This window comes from Rana temporaria, chromosome 4 (genome assembly GCF_905171775.1).
Source record: "Rana temporaria chromosome 4, aRanTem1.1, whole genome shotgun sequence".
NCBI lineage: Eukaryota > Metazoa > Chordata > Amphibia > Anura > Ranidae > Rana > Rana temporaria.
The window spans coordinates 450,588,602-450,607,406 of record NC_053492.1 but is presented as its reverse complement, the minus strand read 5'-3'; the positions used below and the strand labels follow the sequence as shown (position 1 = coordinate 450,607,406).

Below are 18,805 nucleotides of genomic sequence, written 5' to 3'. Positions count from 1 at the left end.
AATAAGGTTGATTGAATACCACAGTCAAATCTACTGATAACTGGAATTACTTTGCACCACAATTCCTCTGCCAGCTAAACCTCCCAACCACACAGAGGCTGGCTTTGCATTCCACACTGGATGGTGATAGAATAGAATGGTCTGGCTCTGTCTATCCCAACAATAAAACATAACATAAGGGCGATAGAAAAGCATACATTTTGTAGGCTGAAAAAGGATTAAAAGGATTATGAACATGTAACTTCTCATTTGCCTGTTGCTGTGCCAATATCACCTGTACTGGAAATGACCCATTCACCCACAGAAAGGCCGCCACAGCTCTGATACTTTTGGGCTACTTTCACACGGATCTGCAGCAAAAACGCATTTTTTTTTTTTCAAATAACAGTTTTATTAGTTATCTCAGCAGATAAAAGAACAAAAACATAGCACAGTAAATTATGAGCAATAGTGAAACAGGATTGCTGCAATTTTACTGCGTTTGTGCGCTTTTCACGAGACGTGTGTCTCAAAAACCACTGTGTTATTGACACATTTTGAATGTGGAGGTGTGTGTTTTTTTTTTTCAAAAATGCGGAAAACGGAAGCGCAACGCCCCAGTGTTTAGCAGAGACCCTAGGGAATAAAATGCTGATCATTGCAATATTTTATGTCACACAGTATTTGCGCAGTGGTCTTTCAAATGAAAAAAATATATATATACACTTTAATGAATTAACCACTTAAGCCCCGGACCAATATGCTGCCTAAAGACCCAAGGGGTTTTTACAGTTCGGGACTGCGTCGCTTTAACAGACGATTGCGTGGTCGTGCGACGTGGCTCCCAAACAAAATTGGTGTCCTTTTTCCCCCCACAAATAGAGCTTTCTTTTGGTGGTATTTGATCACCTCTGCGGTTTTTATTTTTTGCGCTATAAACAAAAATAGAGCGACAATTTTGAAAAAAATGCAATATTTTTTACTTTTTGCTATAATAAATATTCCCCAAAAACATATATAATTTTTTTTTTCCTCAGTTTAGGCCGATACGTATTCTTCTACATATTTTTGGTAAAAAAAAAAATCGCAATAATCGTTTATCGGTTGGTTTGCGCAAAATTTATAGCGTTTACAAAATAGAGGATAGTTTTATTGCATTTTTATTTTTTTAATTTTTTTTACTACTAATGGCGGCGATCAGCGATTTTTTTTGTGACTGCGACATTATGGCGGACACTTCGGACAATTTTGACACATTTTTGGGACCATTGTCATTTTCACAGCAAAAAATGCATTTAAATTGCATTCTTTATTGTGAAAATGACAGTTGCAGTTTGGGAGTTAAACACAGGGGGCGCTGTAACATTTAGGGTTCACTTTGTGTGTGTTTACAACTGTAGGGGGGTGTGGCTGTAGGACTGACATCATCGATCGAGTCTCCCTAATAAAAGGGATCACTCGTTCGATGCGCCGCCATAGTGAAGCACGGGGAAGCCGTGTTTACATACGGCTCTCCCCGTTCTTCAGCTCCGGGGAGCGATCGCGACGGGGCGGCTATAAACGAATAGCCGCGCCGTCCCGATCGGACCCCCGACCCACGTCAAGCAGAGGACGTACCGGTACGTACATGTGCATGTCCGTGCCATTCTGCTGACGTAAATGTACATGAGGAGGTCGGCAAGTGATTAAAAAAATAAAACACAATATTTACCCCAATTTTTGTTATATTGTGAAGGATGATGTCACACCGAGTAAATGGATATCTAACATGTTCATGCTTTTAAAATGATTAGTTGTTTTGGCCCTAATGTGACCACAGTGACAATCGTGTGTGGCCCTAATGTGACCACAGTGACAATCGTGTGTATATATAGTAGAGCTGCACTATGCTGGCTAAAATGAGAATCACAATCACAATTTTTTGGCTTAGAATAAAGATCACGATTCTCATGGCGTAACATAATTTTTCACATTATACAAAAAAAATTGGGCTAACTTTACTGTTTAGTTTTTTTTTTTATTCATTGTAGTGTATTTTTCCCCAAAAATTGCATTTGAAAGACCACTGTGCAATTACAACAATCGCTATTTATTCCCTAGGGTCTCTGCTAAATATATATATATGTTTGGGGGTTCTGAGTAATTTTCTAGCAAAAAATACTGATTTTGACTTTGTAAGAAACAAGTGTCAGAAAAAGGTTTAGTCTTTTAAGTGATTAAATGTCCCTCATTTACACACCGAAGTTCATCCCTTTGATCTAAGAGCGAAAAGTTACATTGTTTCTAGTTACCTACCAGCTTGGACAATGTTGTGAAAAACTTGGCAGACTGCCCGGTTTTTGTTTTGTTTTTTTCTTTTCTTTTGACAGCTGAGTGAGCAGAGAAATCTCTACACTTACATGAATATATCTGGAAATTCTGCATAAAGATCGTAAGGAGGGGGTTGAATCGAGATCACGATTTTTTTTTTTTAATGATTAATCATGCAGCTCTAATCTATACTACTGATGGGTGTATTCCCACAATGCTTGATGTTTATGTGTTACATTGAATGTGTTTTATGATTTTAATTTTTTTTGCAATGTTTTTAACGATTGGATTGTTTATATGGCGTACCTCTTTAATCACTTGCTTACTGGGCACATATACCCCCTTCCTGCCCAGGCGAAATTTCAGCTTTCAGCACTGTCACGCTTTGAATGACAATTGCGCGGTCGTGCGACTTGGCTCCCAAACAAAATTGGCGTCCTTTTTTTTCCCCACAAATAGAGCTTTCTTTTGGTGATATTTGATGATCTCTGCGGTTTTTATTTTTTGCACTATAAACAAAAATAGAGCGACAGTTTTGAAAAAAACACTATTTTTTACTTTTTGCTATAATAAATATTCCATTTAAAAAAAAAAAAACTATTTTTTTTTTCAGTTTAGTCCGATACGTATTCTTCTACATATTTTTGGTTAAAAAAAAAAATCGCAAAAAGGGTATAGTGTTTGGTTTGCGCAAACGTTATAACGCCTACAAAATAGGGGATAGAATTATTTTTTTTTTATTAGTAATGGCGGCGATCTGCGATTTTTGGCACGACTGCGATATTACGGCGGACACTTGACACATTTTTTGGACCGTTCACATTTATACAGCGAACAGTGCTATAAAAATGCACTGATTCCTGAATAAATGTGACTGGCAGGGAAGGGGTTAACCCTAGGGGGTATCAAGGGGTTAAATGTGTACCCTGGGAGTGATTCTTACTGTGGGGGGAGGGGACTGACTGGGGGAGGTGACCGATGGTTGTCCCTATGTACAAGGGACACACCATTGGTCTCCTCTCCCTAACAGGACGTGGAGCTCTGTGTTTACACCCCATCATTACACACAGAGCTCCACGTCCCTGGCTTTGTGACTGCCGATTACGGTTGCCTGGCGGACATCGCGGCCACCAGTGTGACGCGGCAGGCGCGCGTCCCCCAGTAACGTGCGGCCGGAGGCCGTATATAGACGGCCTCTCGGCAGATCAGAGCCACCTTGCGGCCGTAAATAGTTGGCCGCAGGATGGGAACTGGTTAAATAGCCCAATGGTACTTGCGATTTTTTTGTGAGTTCTGATGAAGTGGGGACTAAACTACCCCATGCTACGTACAAAACCATTATTTCTATATGGTAGATGTATATAGAAGCTTTTATATGCGCCAATATGCTTTAAACTGCAGTGTCTGCCACAGAAATACCGCTCTGGAAGAAACCCATAAGGATAAAATCTCTAGTGCACACAACAGAACATCCACAGACACTGAGTAAGGAAACTAGGCCATGGTATATTCAGCCTCATTAAGTGTCTGTCAAAAAGTATTCAAGTTTATTAATTCTCCATAAGGCTCAGTTCACACTAGCCTGCAATCTGCGGGCTGGATGCCGATACAGGAATCGCACCTGCAACCAGTGCCTTTAGGAGACCTTCTAGATTTAAGACCAGGGATCTTCAAACTACGGCCCTGCAGCTGTTGCGGAACAAGTAGTCCCATGAGGCATTGTAAAACTCTGACATTCACAGACATGACTAGGCATGATGGGAATTGTAGTTCCTGAACAACTGGAGGGCCGTAGTTTGAAGACCCCTGTTTAAGACACATAGGGGGTTATTTACTAAAGGCAACTCCATTTTGCATTACAAGTGGAAGTGCAGTCTCTGTAGATCCGACGGGGGACATGCAAGTTAAATAAAACAAATAGCATTTTTGCTTGCACATGATTGGATGACAAAATCAGCAGAGCTTCCCCTCATTTCAATCTTCCCCTCAGATTTACAGCGACTGAACTTCTAAATGCACTTGCAGTACAAAGATTGAAGTGGATTTGAAGCACTACTAAAGCTACATGGAGTATATATTTTTTTGAGCAAAAGCAAGGTGTAAGGGCTCTTTCACACATCAGCTCAGTTTTTTAGATCAGTTTTTTTTTCATCAGTTGATCCGTTTTTCCGTCCGTTTTTCGTCCGTTTTCCGTCAGTTTTTCATCAGTTTTTCCATCAGTTTTTCCATCAGTTTTTTCATCCGTTTTTTTTTTTTTTTGGGGCTTTTTACATATTTTGATGAAAAACGGATGTTAGCGGATCGGATGGTAAACGGATCATCCGCTAACGTCCGTTTTTCGTCCGTTCCGTTTTTTTGACGGAAGAAAAATAGGGTTTTCTTCCGTCCAAAAAAACGGAACTTAACGCAGACGGATGCGTTAGCGGATGCTCATCCGCTAACGGACATTAACCCATAGGGAAGCATTGCGGTCCGTTAACGGACGTCCAAAAAACGGACGAACGGAACGGACGTGTGAAAGAGCCCTAAACAGGACTGTAAGATAACCATTTTATTTAGTGACAGGGGCTTTGTTGACTAGCATGTCCAAAGCCATGTTTTGAAGCAAGTGTAAACTAGCCGTTAATGTGTGTTGAAGCCGAAGCAAGTGTAAATGAGCCCTAAAGGTACCGTATATATATATATATATATATATATATATATATATATATATATATATATATATATATATATATATATATATATATATATATATATATATATATATATATATATATATATATATATATATATATAAAAATATATATATATATATATATATATATAAAAATATATATATATAAATATATATATATATATATATATATAAAAATATATATATATATATATATATATATAAAAATATATATATATATATATATATATATAAAAATATATATATATAAATATATATAAATATATATATATATATAAAAATATATATATATAAATATATATATATATATATATATATATATATAAATATATATATATATATATATATATATATATATATATATAAATATATATATATATATATATATATATATAAAAATATATATAAAAATATATATATATAAATATATATATATAAATATATATATATAAATATATATATATAAATATATATATATATATATATATATATATATATATATATATATATATATATATATATATATATATATATATATATATATATATATATAAATATAAATAAAAAGTAAATTTTTTATTCTACAAATGTTAAAAAAACATATACGACATTAAAAAAGACAGAAGTACTATATATAAACATTGCAAGTACGTGGGATTGTATTGTATATAATTACTCCTCATCCCCGCCAGACTGGGGGGATGGATTGCTTGCTGTAACGTCTGTGGATTGCTTGAATTTACAGCAAGCAATCCATCCCCCCAGTCTGGCGGGGATGAGGAGTAATTATATACAATACAATCCCATGTTTTTGCAATGTTTATATATATATATATATATATATATATATATATATAAATATAGTACTTCTGTCTTTTTAATGCCATATATGTTTTTTAACATTTTGTAGAATAAAATATTGACTATATATATATATATATATATATATATATATAATGTGTATATATGTATGTATGTACCTTTTTAAAGTCCTCCTATTCTTTAGTTAGGGTTTTTAGGCTGATGTAATGCAAGTTGGCCTTCTACTTAATTACACTATTAGTCCAAGAGCTGGTGGGGGAAAATCAGTAACGTGCCATTTGTTCCATTTCAGCAGGTCTAGCAGACCTCTCTTACAAATGGTTTTAAGATGAGAAAACTTGATTTGCTTAATAATATTTAAAGTGGATCTGTGGCGAGTTCATGGAGATTCAAGTATTTAAATATTGGTAACAATTAGTTGAGCCTTGAGTCTTGGTTTACACTGGTGCGATTTGGAAAACCCTGCGATTCAGTGGCGATTCCCGCATCGCACCTGAATCACGTAGTGAAAAAGAGAAATCACTGCTCTAGGATACTAATCAGAAAGTTTCCTCACCTGATCCAAAGCCACAGGTGCTGGCAATGCATGGAATGATGCAAAATGAAGGAAAAACGTTCTGGACAGCCGCACTCCAAAAATAAATTGCTTTTATTTTAAAATCAAAAAACACGCAAAAAGCATGCCACAGCAGACGGGGTAAAAAGCTGACGCATTTCACACCAAACGTTAGTGCTTATTCATAAGCAATAAAGTTTGGTGTGAAACGCGTCAGATTTTTACCCCGTCTGCTGTGGCATGCTTTTTGTGTGTTTTTTGGTTTTAAAATAAAAAGCAATTTATTTTTGGAGTGTGGCTGTCCAGAAAGTTTTTCCTTCATTTTGCATGAATCGCGTACTGGTTCACACTGACATCTGTGAACCGCTGGGGTTGCCAATTTAAAGTTAATGACCCCCTCCAAAATCGGTTCTCAGATCACAGTGCGAACTGTCAAATGGTGCAGGAATTGTGTCGCATAGGTGACTTTGCGATCCGATTCCAGTGCGGAGGAAACCAGTCATATGTGGCCCTCGACCTCACCATGGAAGGGCATGCCCATGCTCTGGAATAGTAGGTCATCAAGCCCAGATCACGTTCAAAGGGGTGCCAACCAGCATTCCAGCACTGGAGACAGCAGGTGGCCATGGAGGGAGCAGGAGCTGCTTTTGTAGCGCCGAGTCCTGTCCCAGGCAGAGTTATAATACCAAGTGCACTTCGCCTGGGACATCATAGCGGCCTGAAGAGCGATGCTAGCAGAAGCAGGAGGAGGAAAAGGCCAGTATATTAAATATCGCATACACTGCACTTTTGCAATGGCCATAGTTGCACTTCTAAAAAGGGGTTATTAGACTGCTTTTACACTGATCTGCAGGTACAGCGCAGTGCACCTGCGACTTTCCTGTGGGTTAGCTGCACTCAGCCGTAGACTTCTATTATAGCCTGCAGGTTTGGTGTGCTTTCAGAAAGTGCACCACACCCATAAGACATAATAGCAAATTGCAGCTAACCCGCAGGAAAGCAGCAGCACATCAGTGTGAAAACAGCCTTTTGGGAGGCTCAGAACAGTAAGGGCTCATTTACATTTGTGGTGGTGGGGGGGTTAAAGTCTCATAGATTATTGTGGCCTGTGACCAGATCTCAAATCACGTTGGCCCCTTTCCCACTTGTGTGACTTGGGACTGAAAAGTCGCATGACAAGTCGTACCCCATGATTTTCAATAAGTATCATTCATATCTGTGCGACTTCAAAGTAATCCCTGCACTACTTTGGTCTGACTTTGATGCGAGTTGAGGTCCATAGAGCTCAAGTTTACACAGGCATTCCCTGAAATCGTGGCTGTAAAATTGCTGTAATTATCGCGTGACTTTCAAGTCGCAGCAGTGTGAAAGGGGCCTTAAGTGGCCCTCGCTCTTCAAAAGGTTGAGCACCCCCCTGCTTTAGAAATACTAAGGGCCAAATTCACAGCAGAAATACGCCGGCGTATCTACTGATACGCCGGCGTATTTAAAGATTTGCCGCGTTGTATCTTGATTTGGAATCCTCAAACCAAGATACAACGGCTTTTGGCATAGATCCGACAGGCGTACGCCTTCGGATCGTAGGTGTAATTCTCCGGCGGCTGCTGGGTGGAGTTTGCGTCATTTTCCAGTGTCGGGTATGCAAATTAGCTGTTTACGGCGATCCATGAAGGTACGCGCGTTCGTCGTATTCTCTTACATTGGTTTTTCCCGTCGTAAAGTTAAGTGTGCTATTTAGATGGTGTAAAATGACACCATCCATGTTAAAGTATGGCTGTCGTTCCCGCGTCCAATTTTAAATTTTTTTTTTTTTGCGTAAGACGTTCGGGAATACGAAAGTACGCTACGCACCTCGCCGTTCAAAAAACACGTCGGGGTGCCGTCATTTCGCGCAAAGCACGGCGGGAAATTTACAAACGGAGCATGCGCAGAACGTTCGGCGCGGGAACGCGCCTAATTTAAATGGTACACGCCCCATTTGAATTAGGCGGGCTTGCGCCGTACGGCTTTACACTACGCCACCAAAAGTTTACACGCAAGTGCTTTGTGAATCAAGCACTTACGCTGGAAACTTGCGGCGGCGTAACGTAAACGGGATACGATACGCCGCCGCAAATCTACATGAATCTGGCCCTAATTTTTTAACTAACAAAATAACATATTGTGGTGCTGCAGATTTTCATTAATCAGCACCTGGGAACTAATGGTACCATCTCCCTAGGACTCCATGGGGGTTATTTACGAAAGGCAAATCCACTTTTTGCACTACAAGTAAAATTGCACTGAAAGTGCAGTCACTGTAGATCCGAGGGGGACATGCAAGGAAAATAAAAAAACAGCATTTTAGCTTGCACACATGATTGGATGATCAAATCAGCAGAGCTTCCCCTCAGATTTACAGCGACTGCACTTCCAAGTGCACTTGTAGTGCAAAGTGGATTTGCCTTTCGTAAATAACCTCCCTTATCAGGTAACTTGCCATGAAGTTCTTTATCTATGGGAAATAAAACATTTACCCCCCCCCCCCCCCAGATCAAAGTGATAAAAGTCTGACATTTTTTAATGTGAATGACATTATTTTTTTTATATAAAGCCTTGTATATTTTAATGAACACTCTTGCTGTATAAACATAATGCAGGAGGCAGTTAAGTGCATTAAACAGGGAAAAAAAATAAACCTATTTGTTTAGTACTTTAAGCATTTTTCCATGTTCACAATAATAACTTAAATCTTTTTATATCTGTGGCAAGATATAAAAAAAGAAACAAACACAGGCCCAATGATACAGAGCTATCCTGTAGATACAATCATTACATCTGTATGACCTGCCTACCATTGTGCTAATTGGTGACCATACTTGTTCTGTGTGTCTTCCTTTAGGTGTGGCCCATCTCTTGCTCTCTGGGTGCCAGCTTTGGTTACGTTATCAGCCTCCTCTTGGCACCCTTCTGGATTTACTGGAACCGGAAACAACTGACGTACAAACGAAGATAGCAGGGACGGGCGGATGATGAGAGCTTCTGTGCAATGAAACTCAGGCCACCTTATCAAGTTCTGTCCCCATAAGAGACACTTGTAACCTCTGTAGAAATATTACCCTGAGAAATGGCATCTTTCAGAACATCGCTGAACAATCATGTCCTCGTCATGTTGCCGTCAAACGTTATGTTTGCAAAAGCAGGTCAATAAAATATTTTTTGTGCAGCGGCGGTTACAAGCGTTGTGTGCGTTGGACTCGTACCGTGTGTGGGCGTTGCACGAGGCACGTCCTTGCCTCACGTGATCAGACAGCAGTTTATACACCTCGAGCCCAGTCTCTTCTTCATGGGGTTTTTCTTTGGAGTAAGAATAGCGATAATGGATTCATCAAAGACGGCCTTCAACCCTTTCTGTGTCAGAGCCGAACACTCGACGTAGCAGCACGCCCCGATCTGTCAATGGGAGAAATAGGTGCTTAGACTCTAAAGTTTCCAAATTTATTTAAAGCAGTAGTAAACTTAAAAAGACTTACCTTGAAACTAAGCGCTCCAGCGGTGCATTGTAACCGCTGCAGAGGCTTCCTTCTGGGTTCGCGGGCTGCAGCCGCGATTACGTCACTCCTGTGCATGCATGCGGGAGCCATGGCACAGGTATGCTGTTGCTTCAGAGCGCATGCTCTGGTGACGTTGCCAGCTATTGCCCACTGGAATATCTCCTAAACCAGGGGTCTCCAAACTTTCTAAACAAGGGGTTAGTTTTAGGGTTGTCCCGATACCACTTTTTTAAGACCGAGTACAAGTACCGATACTTATTTTCAAGTACCCGCCGATGCCGAATACCGATACTTTTTTTTTTAATCTCATGTGACAGCGGCACATGTGTCAATAGTTTTTTTTTTTTATCTTTAACAACTTGTTTTACATTTTTTACAATTTCTTTATTTTTTTTATAATGTTTTCTTTTTTTTTTAAGGGGGGGGGGGGGGGGTTGGACCGTGTCAGTGTGTTTTTTTTTCTTTTATTTTTTTATTATTTTCTACAATCATTTTTTTAATTCTTTTTTTTTTATTATTATTTATTTATTCAGCCCTGTTGGGGGGCTTTGGTGAGATATCAGGGGTCTTAACATACCTCTGACATCTCCTCTTTGAGACAGAGAAAGGGACTAGGGACACATGTTCCCTAGTCCCTTTCTCAGCAGCCTCAGCTACGCTGAAAATGAATGGAGTAAAGACAGCCGCTTCTCTTCATTCATAAACTGAAACATTGTAATCATAGTTTACAATGTTTCAGTTATGTAAATAGACAGGGTCAGTGATCACTGACTCTGTCCATTCGGAGCAGTAAGGAGCCAGATTTACCGGCTCCTACCCCGCTCTCCATCCTGACAGTTCCAGGGGGTGGAGGAGGAGCACGGAGGGAGAGAGAAACACGGGGGGGGGGGGGACACAGAGGGATACACGGAGGGAGAGAGAAAGGGGGGGGGACACGGAGGGATACACGGAGGGAGAGAGAAACACGGAGGGAGAGAGAAACACGGGGGGGACAGAAACGCGGGGGGGACACGGAGGGAGAGAGAAACACGGGGGGGACATGGAGGGATACACGGAGGGAGAGAGAAACGTGGGGGGGACACGGAGGGAGAGAGAAACGCGGGGGGGGGGGGCACGGAGGGAGAGAGAAACACGGGGGATACACGGAGGGAGAGAGAAACACGGGGGGGGACACGGAGGGAGAGAGAAACGTGGGGGGGGGACACGGAGGGAGAGAGAAACACGGGGGATACACGGAGGGAGAGAGAAACATGGGGGGGGACACGGAGGGAGAGAGAAACACGGGGGGGACACGGAGGGAGAGAGAAACGTGGGGGGGACACGGAGGGAGAGAGAAACACGGGGGGGACACGGAGGGAGACTGCAGCAAAACGGAGCGGGCTGGAGGAGGACACGGGACAGTCAGCGGGGATCGTGTGTGGGGGAGTTGCAAGCACCGATCACCGCCGATTTTAAAGCACATGAGAGCCGGGGGGGGGCTAGGGGGGTTGGGAGAGAGAGAGAGAAGCAGAGAAATTACTTTTAAATCTATACAGCAGTAATCGGTGCTTGTAACTTCCCCATGCACTGATCACCGCTAACAGTACAAGTATCGGGTGAAGCATCGGGAGCATTTGCCCGAGTACAAGTACTCGGGCAAATACTAGTATCGGTATCGGAACAACCCTAGTTAGTTTACTGTCCTTCAGATTTTAGGAGGGCCAGACCTTGGAGTGAATGGGAGTAATAGTGCCCCATCATTGGTTTCCGCAGGAAGATTAGTGCCCCATCATTGGTGTCAGAGGAGGAATAGTGCCCCATCATTGGTGTCACCATGAAGAATAGTGCCCCATCGTTGCCAGTGAGAGGAATAGTGTCTCATATCAGTGAAAGTCCCAAGGGCCTGAATAAGGCAAGCAAAGGGCCACATGCAGCCCCGGGGCCGCAGTTTGGAGACCACTGTCCTAAACGATGCACGTTTAGGAGATATTCATTTTACCTACAGGTAAGCTTACCTGTAGGTTAAAAAAAAAAAAATAGGTGTCTGCTACCACTTGAAGGGGTGATCAAATAAATAATAATAAGCAGACGAGAGCGCCACCATCTGAATGCAGACTATTTATAAAATCAGTATTAAAAGCAAACTGCATTATTAGGAAGGTGAGCGGATCGTAAATCCAAGATGGAACCATCTATATGAAGCAGCTCTAGTCAGCAGGAGGGTGGCCGGGAAATGCAGAGCTGTGCAGGGAAGCTTCTGGTGTCAGGGAGGATAGATAGCTGTCAAGCCCCCTATGGGCTGAGTGATGTCACTTCTGGACTCAAATCCAACATGTTTCAAATTAAAAATCACAGTTTTGTCAAGGATGCATCTGAGGGCACTTGGGTTCCAGCTTGATATTGATCCTTCTGATTAGAGCTGCTCCATAGATGGTTCCATCTTGTATTTACGATATGCTGACCTTCCTAATATTAAAAGCAAAATGCATTCACTACATTATTAGGAAAGTCAGCATATCGTAAATACAAGATGGAACCATCTATGGAGCAGCTCTAGTCGGAAGGATCAATGTCAAGCTGCCCTCAGATGCATCCTTGATAAAGAACTGCGATTTTAATTTAAAAACATGTTGGATTTGAGTCCAGAAGTGACATCACTCAGCCCATAGGGGGTTAACTCTGCATTTGGGGGGCTTGACAGCTATCTATCCTCCCTGACACCAGAAGCTTCCCTGCACAGCTCTGCATTTACCAGCCACCTTCCTGCTGACTAGAGCTGCGCCATAGATGGTTCCATCTTGGATTTACGATACGCTGACCTTCCTAATTATGCAGTGAGTGCATTTTTGCTTTTAACAATTTTTTTTTAAATAGTCTACACTCAGGTGGTCGTGCCCGATCCTGCTCATTATTGGTATGTCATTAAGTAACAGTAACTCGAGACCTGGTCTAGAGGAGCAGCTCTGCATTTACCAGCCTCCTTCCTGCAGACCTCTGCTGCCTACAGCTGCACCGTAGATGGTTCCATCTTGGATTTACAATATGCTGACCTTCCTAATTATGCAGTGAGTGCATTACTGCCTTTAATACTGGTTATAATAGTCTACGCTCATCTGCCTATTTTTTGTATGTCATTAGATAATTCCAGAGGAGCAGCTCTGCATTTACCTGCCGACTACGGCTGCTCCATATATGGTTTCCATCTTGGATTTACAATACGCTGACCTTCCTAATTATGCAGTGAGTGCATTTTTATCTTTAATACAAGGTTTATAAACCGTTGCCACTCAGAAGGTGGTGCCCTCTTCTGCTTATTATTGGTAAGTCATTAGTTAACTCAAGACCTGGTCCAGAGGAGCAGCTCTGCATTTACAAGCGTTTCTGCCGACCTGACTAGAGCTGCACCATAGATGGTTCCATCTTGGATTTACAATATGCTGACCTTCCTAAACCATAGATGGTTCCATCTTAGATTTACAATATGCTGACCTTCCTAAACCATAGATGGTTCCATCTTGGATTTACAATATGCTGTGGGTGCATTATTGCCCTTAAAGCGGATGTGCCACGGGAACAAAATATTAAAAGCCAGCAGCTACAAATACTGCAGCTGCTGACTTTTAATATTAGGACACTTACCTGTCCTGGAGTCCAGCGCCGATCGCAGCAGAGCACGAGCGATCGCTCGTCACTCTGCTGCTCCCCCCGCCATCCACGCTGAGGGAACCAGGAAGTGAAGCGCTGCGGCTTCACTGCCCGGTTCCCTACGGCGCATGCGCGAGTCGCGCTGCGCCCGCCGATTGGCTCACACGCTGTGTCCTGGGAGCCGAGTGTTCCCAGCACACAACGGGCGAAAGACGGGATGTGACGGAATGCCCGTCTTTTGCCCGTATCGTGTGGCCGGAAGTGGGTGCAAATACCTGTCTTTAGACAGGTATCTGCACCCCCCTCCCCCCTGAAAGGTGTCAAATGTGACACCGGAGGGGGGGAGGGTTCCGATCAGCGGGACTCCACTTTAGGGTGGAGAACCGCTTTAATACTGGTTATAAAAAATAGTCTACACTCAGATGGTGGTGCCCTCATCTGCCTATTTTTGGTATGTCATTAGGTAACTCGAGACCTAGTCCAGATGAACAGCAACCATCTCCAGTGCTTTTTTTTTTTTTTTTACTGAACTTTAACCCTTTTGCCCCCTTAATATCAGGCCATATTTGATACCAAATGGTCCACAAGCCCTGTAGCTGTACTATATAAAATGTAATCTTTATTAGCAACTGGGCTTGTTCATCAAACTATGGCACTTACATTTGCACGTTCTATAGCCAAAATGTTCGTTTTTGAAAAGAGAGAAATTAAAATCCCAGTCGGGTTTCTTTTTTTGGCTGTGCCCCGTTGGGGAGATCTCACTTAGTGTCCAGGCCAAAGTTGTTGTTATCAGAACAGTTGTCCACACTGGAACATTCCCCTCGCCTCCTGTTCTAGTGACAACTATAAAAGTTTTGATTTTCCCATTTACTTTTTGTCCTGAAAACCACGAGCAGGGGACACAGCAAGAAAAACCTGACAGGTGTTTGTACCCCTTTTCTTACTCTAGAGTGAGAGGATGTCACCAGCACACCAAAGGATCTCCAGAACAGGCCCAATGCTTTATTCAGCTAATACATCTGTATGGAATAAAAAAGAAAGGGTAAGAGTAGCCCAAGGTCGGACTTTTAGGGCAAAAAACGAGCAGTGAAGAGTATACAAACTTACTAGAATAATATTTATTACATACAGTACATGGTACAAAAACATGAAAAGAGTTAAAAAAGCACATACCGTATTTATCGGCGTATACCGCACACTTTTTTGCCCTGAAAATCAGGGCAAAATCGTGGGTGCGCGATATACGCCGATACCCGCTTTCCCGCGCCTAGTTTGAATACTGCGCCGACATATACCGAGCGCAGTACACTCGTGTATAGTCGGGCAGTCTCGGCTCCTTCCGCGCTCATGTCCTGGATGTACAGGACGTGAGCGCGACAGTAGCCGAGCCTGCCTGAGTGTACTGCGCTCGGTATATGCCGGCGCAGTATTCAAACTTGGCGCGGGAAACTAGCGAGGATGACGCCGCTGAAGGACGCTGGACCCGACGAAGAGGACACCCGAAGCCGCAGACGGACGCCGGACCCGACGAGGCCGCCGATGGACGCCGCGCAAGACACCAAAACTGTCAGTACAAAATCCTTTTTTCCACAGAAATTTCTGCTCAACTTTAGGGGTGCGTGCTATACGCGGGAGCACGCTATACCCCAATAAATACGGTATATAAAATACATGATGTGAAGGGAGCCCCTGTGCGTCAACGCGTTTCGCCATTAGACTTCACCAGGACACATTCAGGGATCGTTGGAGAGGAAAACCGTTCTGCCTTATATGTTGCCTAGAAATGATGATGGTCTATTTTTAAGATGTATGTCATTATATCACTATTTCTTATATATATATATATATATATATATATATATATATATATATATATATATATATATATATATATATATATGTTTTATTGTAGACAGACCTGTTTTCCTCTCCAATGATCCCTGAATGTGTCCTGACGAAGCCTAATGGTGAAACGCGTTGACTCACAGGGGCTCACTTGACAACATGTATTTTATATATGTGCTTTTTTTAACTCTTCATGTTTTTGTACCATATCTAAGAAATATTATTCTAATAAGTTTGTATACTCTTCACTGCTCATTTTTTGCCCTAAAAGTCCGACCTTGGGCTACTCTTGCCCTTTCTTTTTTTATTCCATACAAATTTTCATACGGATGTGGCCATATGAGTGCTTTCTTCTTAATTTTCAGCTAATACGTCATTTTAGCTGAAACGTTTCGCAAGCCTCGCAGGACCCCTTCATCAGTCACATGGCTAGGGAACCGCAACATCACTTTCTAGCCCCATGGCCAGCTGAACAAATGGATCTCAAGCTAATGGCTGCTGCAGCCATCAGCTTGTCATTAACAGTTCTCTCTCTTTGGGACGTACTATGTACGTCCAAAGAGCTGAACTAGTTAAAAATGCTAACTGCCTGGCAGTCATGGTGACCCTCTTTTACTTCTATTCAGTGACCTGGAAAAAAAAGTAGGCAAGTTGAATGGAAGATCCCTCAAGGTTTTTTTTTTTTTTAAGCAGCATTAACAGTTAAAGTGGATGTAAACCCGATTTTTTTATTTATTTTTCTGATGTCACAATGTACAGTATAAGATTTCCTATCATCTGTGCCCAGTCTTGCCACACAGAGTTAATCCAGCTCTGAGCAATCCTTATTTATTGTTCAGTGAAATAAAACGGACTTACAGAGAAAAACCTCAGTCCGTTCCGCCCCCTTGCTGTGAGTGACAGGTTATTTACATCTCATGCACTAGCCTGGAGACAGGCATTATTTTTTAATTCCCACCCCCACTCCTTTTCTGAAGTCATGTGGTTACTTTTCTGGATTTTGACTAGATGTTAGTGATCATAGCAGACTTTAGTGTAAGGAATACACAGGAAAAAACGCATGTTGACAAGGGGAGTGTAGAGGAGGGCGGAGAGTCTACTGACATCATGACTCCACCCACTGAACTCCAGACAACAGACCCACCCACAGAATCTGCAGTTTTTCAGTTCTTATAACAGACAGAGGGGAGACATGTGACAGGTAAGGATACATGCAGGAGGCATCTATATCCTTATAGATCAGCACTATGACAGTAGTTTAGATAGGATGAGAGTGGTTTACATCCACTTTAATTTTCATAAAAATGTATATTTATTAGTGTCATGGATGGTATCAAAAAAGTTTTTGTCCAAATACATAGGAGTCGTAAAAAGAAGTTCTGGCCTTGACATAAAAGACATAACTCATCAACAATGGGAAAAGTACACATGAACTCAAGTTGTATAAAACCATTAAGCTTGTGTAGAGTTTCACATGATAGCCCTACGCGTTTCGACCTGTTTTATTAAAGGTCTTCTTCAAAAAAAAATAATGCGACAGAGAAAAAGATTTGTAGATTATGGGCTAGATTCAGGTAGGGGGACGTAAGTTTGTGCGGGCGTAGCGTATGTTATTTATGCTACGCCGCAGCAATTTAGAGAGGCAAGTGCAGTATTCACAAAGCACTTGCTCCGTAAGTTGCGGCGGCGTAGTGTAAATCTGCCGGCGTAAGCGCGCTGAATTCAAATTGTCAAGAGGTGGGCGTGTTTTACCCCACGTAAATGACGTTTCTCACGAACAGCGCATGCGCTGTCCGTGAACGTATCCCAGTGCGCATGCTCCTAATCACGTCGCAAATAGTCAATGCTTTCGACGTAATTTACGCAAAGCCCTATTTGCGAACGACTTACGCAAACGACGCAAAATTCGACGCTGGTCCATACTTAACATTGGTTGCTCCTCATATAGCAGGAGCAACGTTACGCCGGAAAAAGCCTTACGCAAACGACGTAAAAAATTCCGCCGGGCGCACGTACGTTTCTGAATCGGCGTATCCAACGGAATCGCCACCTAGCGGCCAGCGTAAATATGCATCTAAGATACGACGGCGTAAGAGACTTACGCCGCTCGGATCTTAGCCTAATTTAAGCGTATCTGGTTTCCAGAATACACTTAAATTTACGACGGCGTATCTACTGATACGCCGGCGTAACTCTCTATGAATCTAGCCCTATATTGATTGTAAATACACTGTAAAAGTAGGCAGATAAGGGATTCTGATTACACTCCGTGGGTGCGTACCTGTTTTGGGCTCACTGAAGAGCACAGAGGTCAGACGGTTCGTGTGACTAACATGTTCAGAAGGAGGTCAGCAATGACAGCCCCATATTTGTCTCATGACAGGTTTACAAAAGATTTGGTATTGCTAATGAAGAATAAAACAGCCAAGGCTCTCTTTATAGGAAAAAAAAAGCAAAATTATAAAAACGTCTCATTTCTGCTCAGTAGACTTGAAGGCACGGCCCCCGTCACAGACAGAAGTTCAGAGACGATAACTATATTTTCGAACAGTGAAGTTAAATTGCCCAGAAAAAGAAGACGAGAACATACATTGTCCTTGAAATGGGACCACTTTGCACAATTTATCTTCCTGTTCAGTAGGCAAGAAAAAGAAAATTGCAAGCTTTGGATCTCATCCCTGCTGTACGGATTGTTTGAGGTTCTAGTCTACATAGAATACAATTACACAGGACAGAAGGTAACAAGATGTACAAAACATCTGCAGGCTGGATTATGAACACTTGGACAATAGCGGAGCGCTCTCTCGACTAGAACAACCAATCAGATTCCTGGAGCCGTCTGCAATGACTTGTGTCATCCTGAGCACACAGAATCCCTCGAGTTACCAGACGACCTTTGGGGTCACAATAAGCTTTTTGCAGAGGCAGAAAAGACAGATGGCCGTAACACATCTTTAAAACTGAAACTTGATACACTATATTGCCAAAAGTATTGGGACACCTGCAGGCCCGGACTGGGACAAAAAATAGGCCCGGGCATTTTAGACTGAGCAGCCCGGGGGGGGGGGGGGGGGGCACACGGCGGGGGTTAATGATGGAATGCCCGCACAGAGAGAGAGAGAGACTGCTCCACATTTGTGGCACAGAGAGAGAAATCACTCCACATTGCTGGAACAGAGAGAAATCGTTGGACATTTCCCATTGTTGTACTGAAGTCAGTTGATAGATCGGAGTCTGTATAACCAGTCTGCACATTGATAGATTGAAATTTCTGTTGAACTGGCAGAATTTCAATCTATTTATGATGGCCTAAGTCCACCAGTCTGGGTTTAATAATATCCTCAAATCTTCTGAAAGGGGTTCTCAACTTAGGTTTAGAAATTCACTTTGAACTCGACCTTATTTCCAGAACTCTCATTATGTATTAGATGTGCAAAGAAT

General features: G+C 42.0%; 2 protein-coding genes across 2 annotated transcripts in view; one reads left to right on the top strand and one right to left on the bottom strand.

Annotated features, from left to right (window-relative positions):
• The window catches only part of PIGF (phosphatidylinositol glycan anchor biosynthesis class F), a 29,357-nt gene extending 19,787 nt beyond the window's left edge, over positions 1 to 9,570 (top strand). The window contains exon 6 of the mRNA XM_040351561.1: positions 9,244 to 9,570. Coding sequence (XP_040207495.1) covers positions 9,244 to 9,357 — 114 coding nt within the window. The 3' untranslated portion in view covers positions 9,358 to 9,570. The remainder of the gene's footprint in view (positions 1 to 9,243) is intronic.
• Positions 9,571 to 9,616: 46 nt separating this feature from the next.
• The window catches only part of RHOQ (ras homolog family member Q), a 71,115-nt gene continuing 61,926 nt past the window's right edge, over positions 9,617 to 18,805 (bottom strand). Inside the window, exon 5 of the mRNA XM_040351562.1 lies at positions 9,617 to 9,794. Within this exon, the coding sequence (XP_040207496.1) occupies positions 9,639 to 9,794 (156 nt within the window). The 3' untranslated portion in view covers positions 9,617 to 9,638. The remainder of the gene's footprint in view (positions 9,795 to 18,805) is intronic.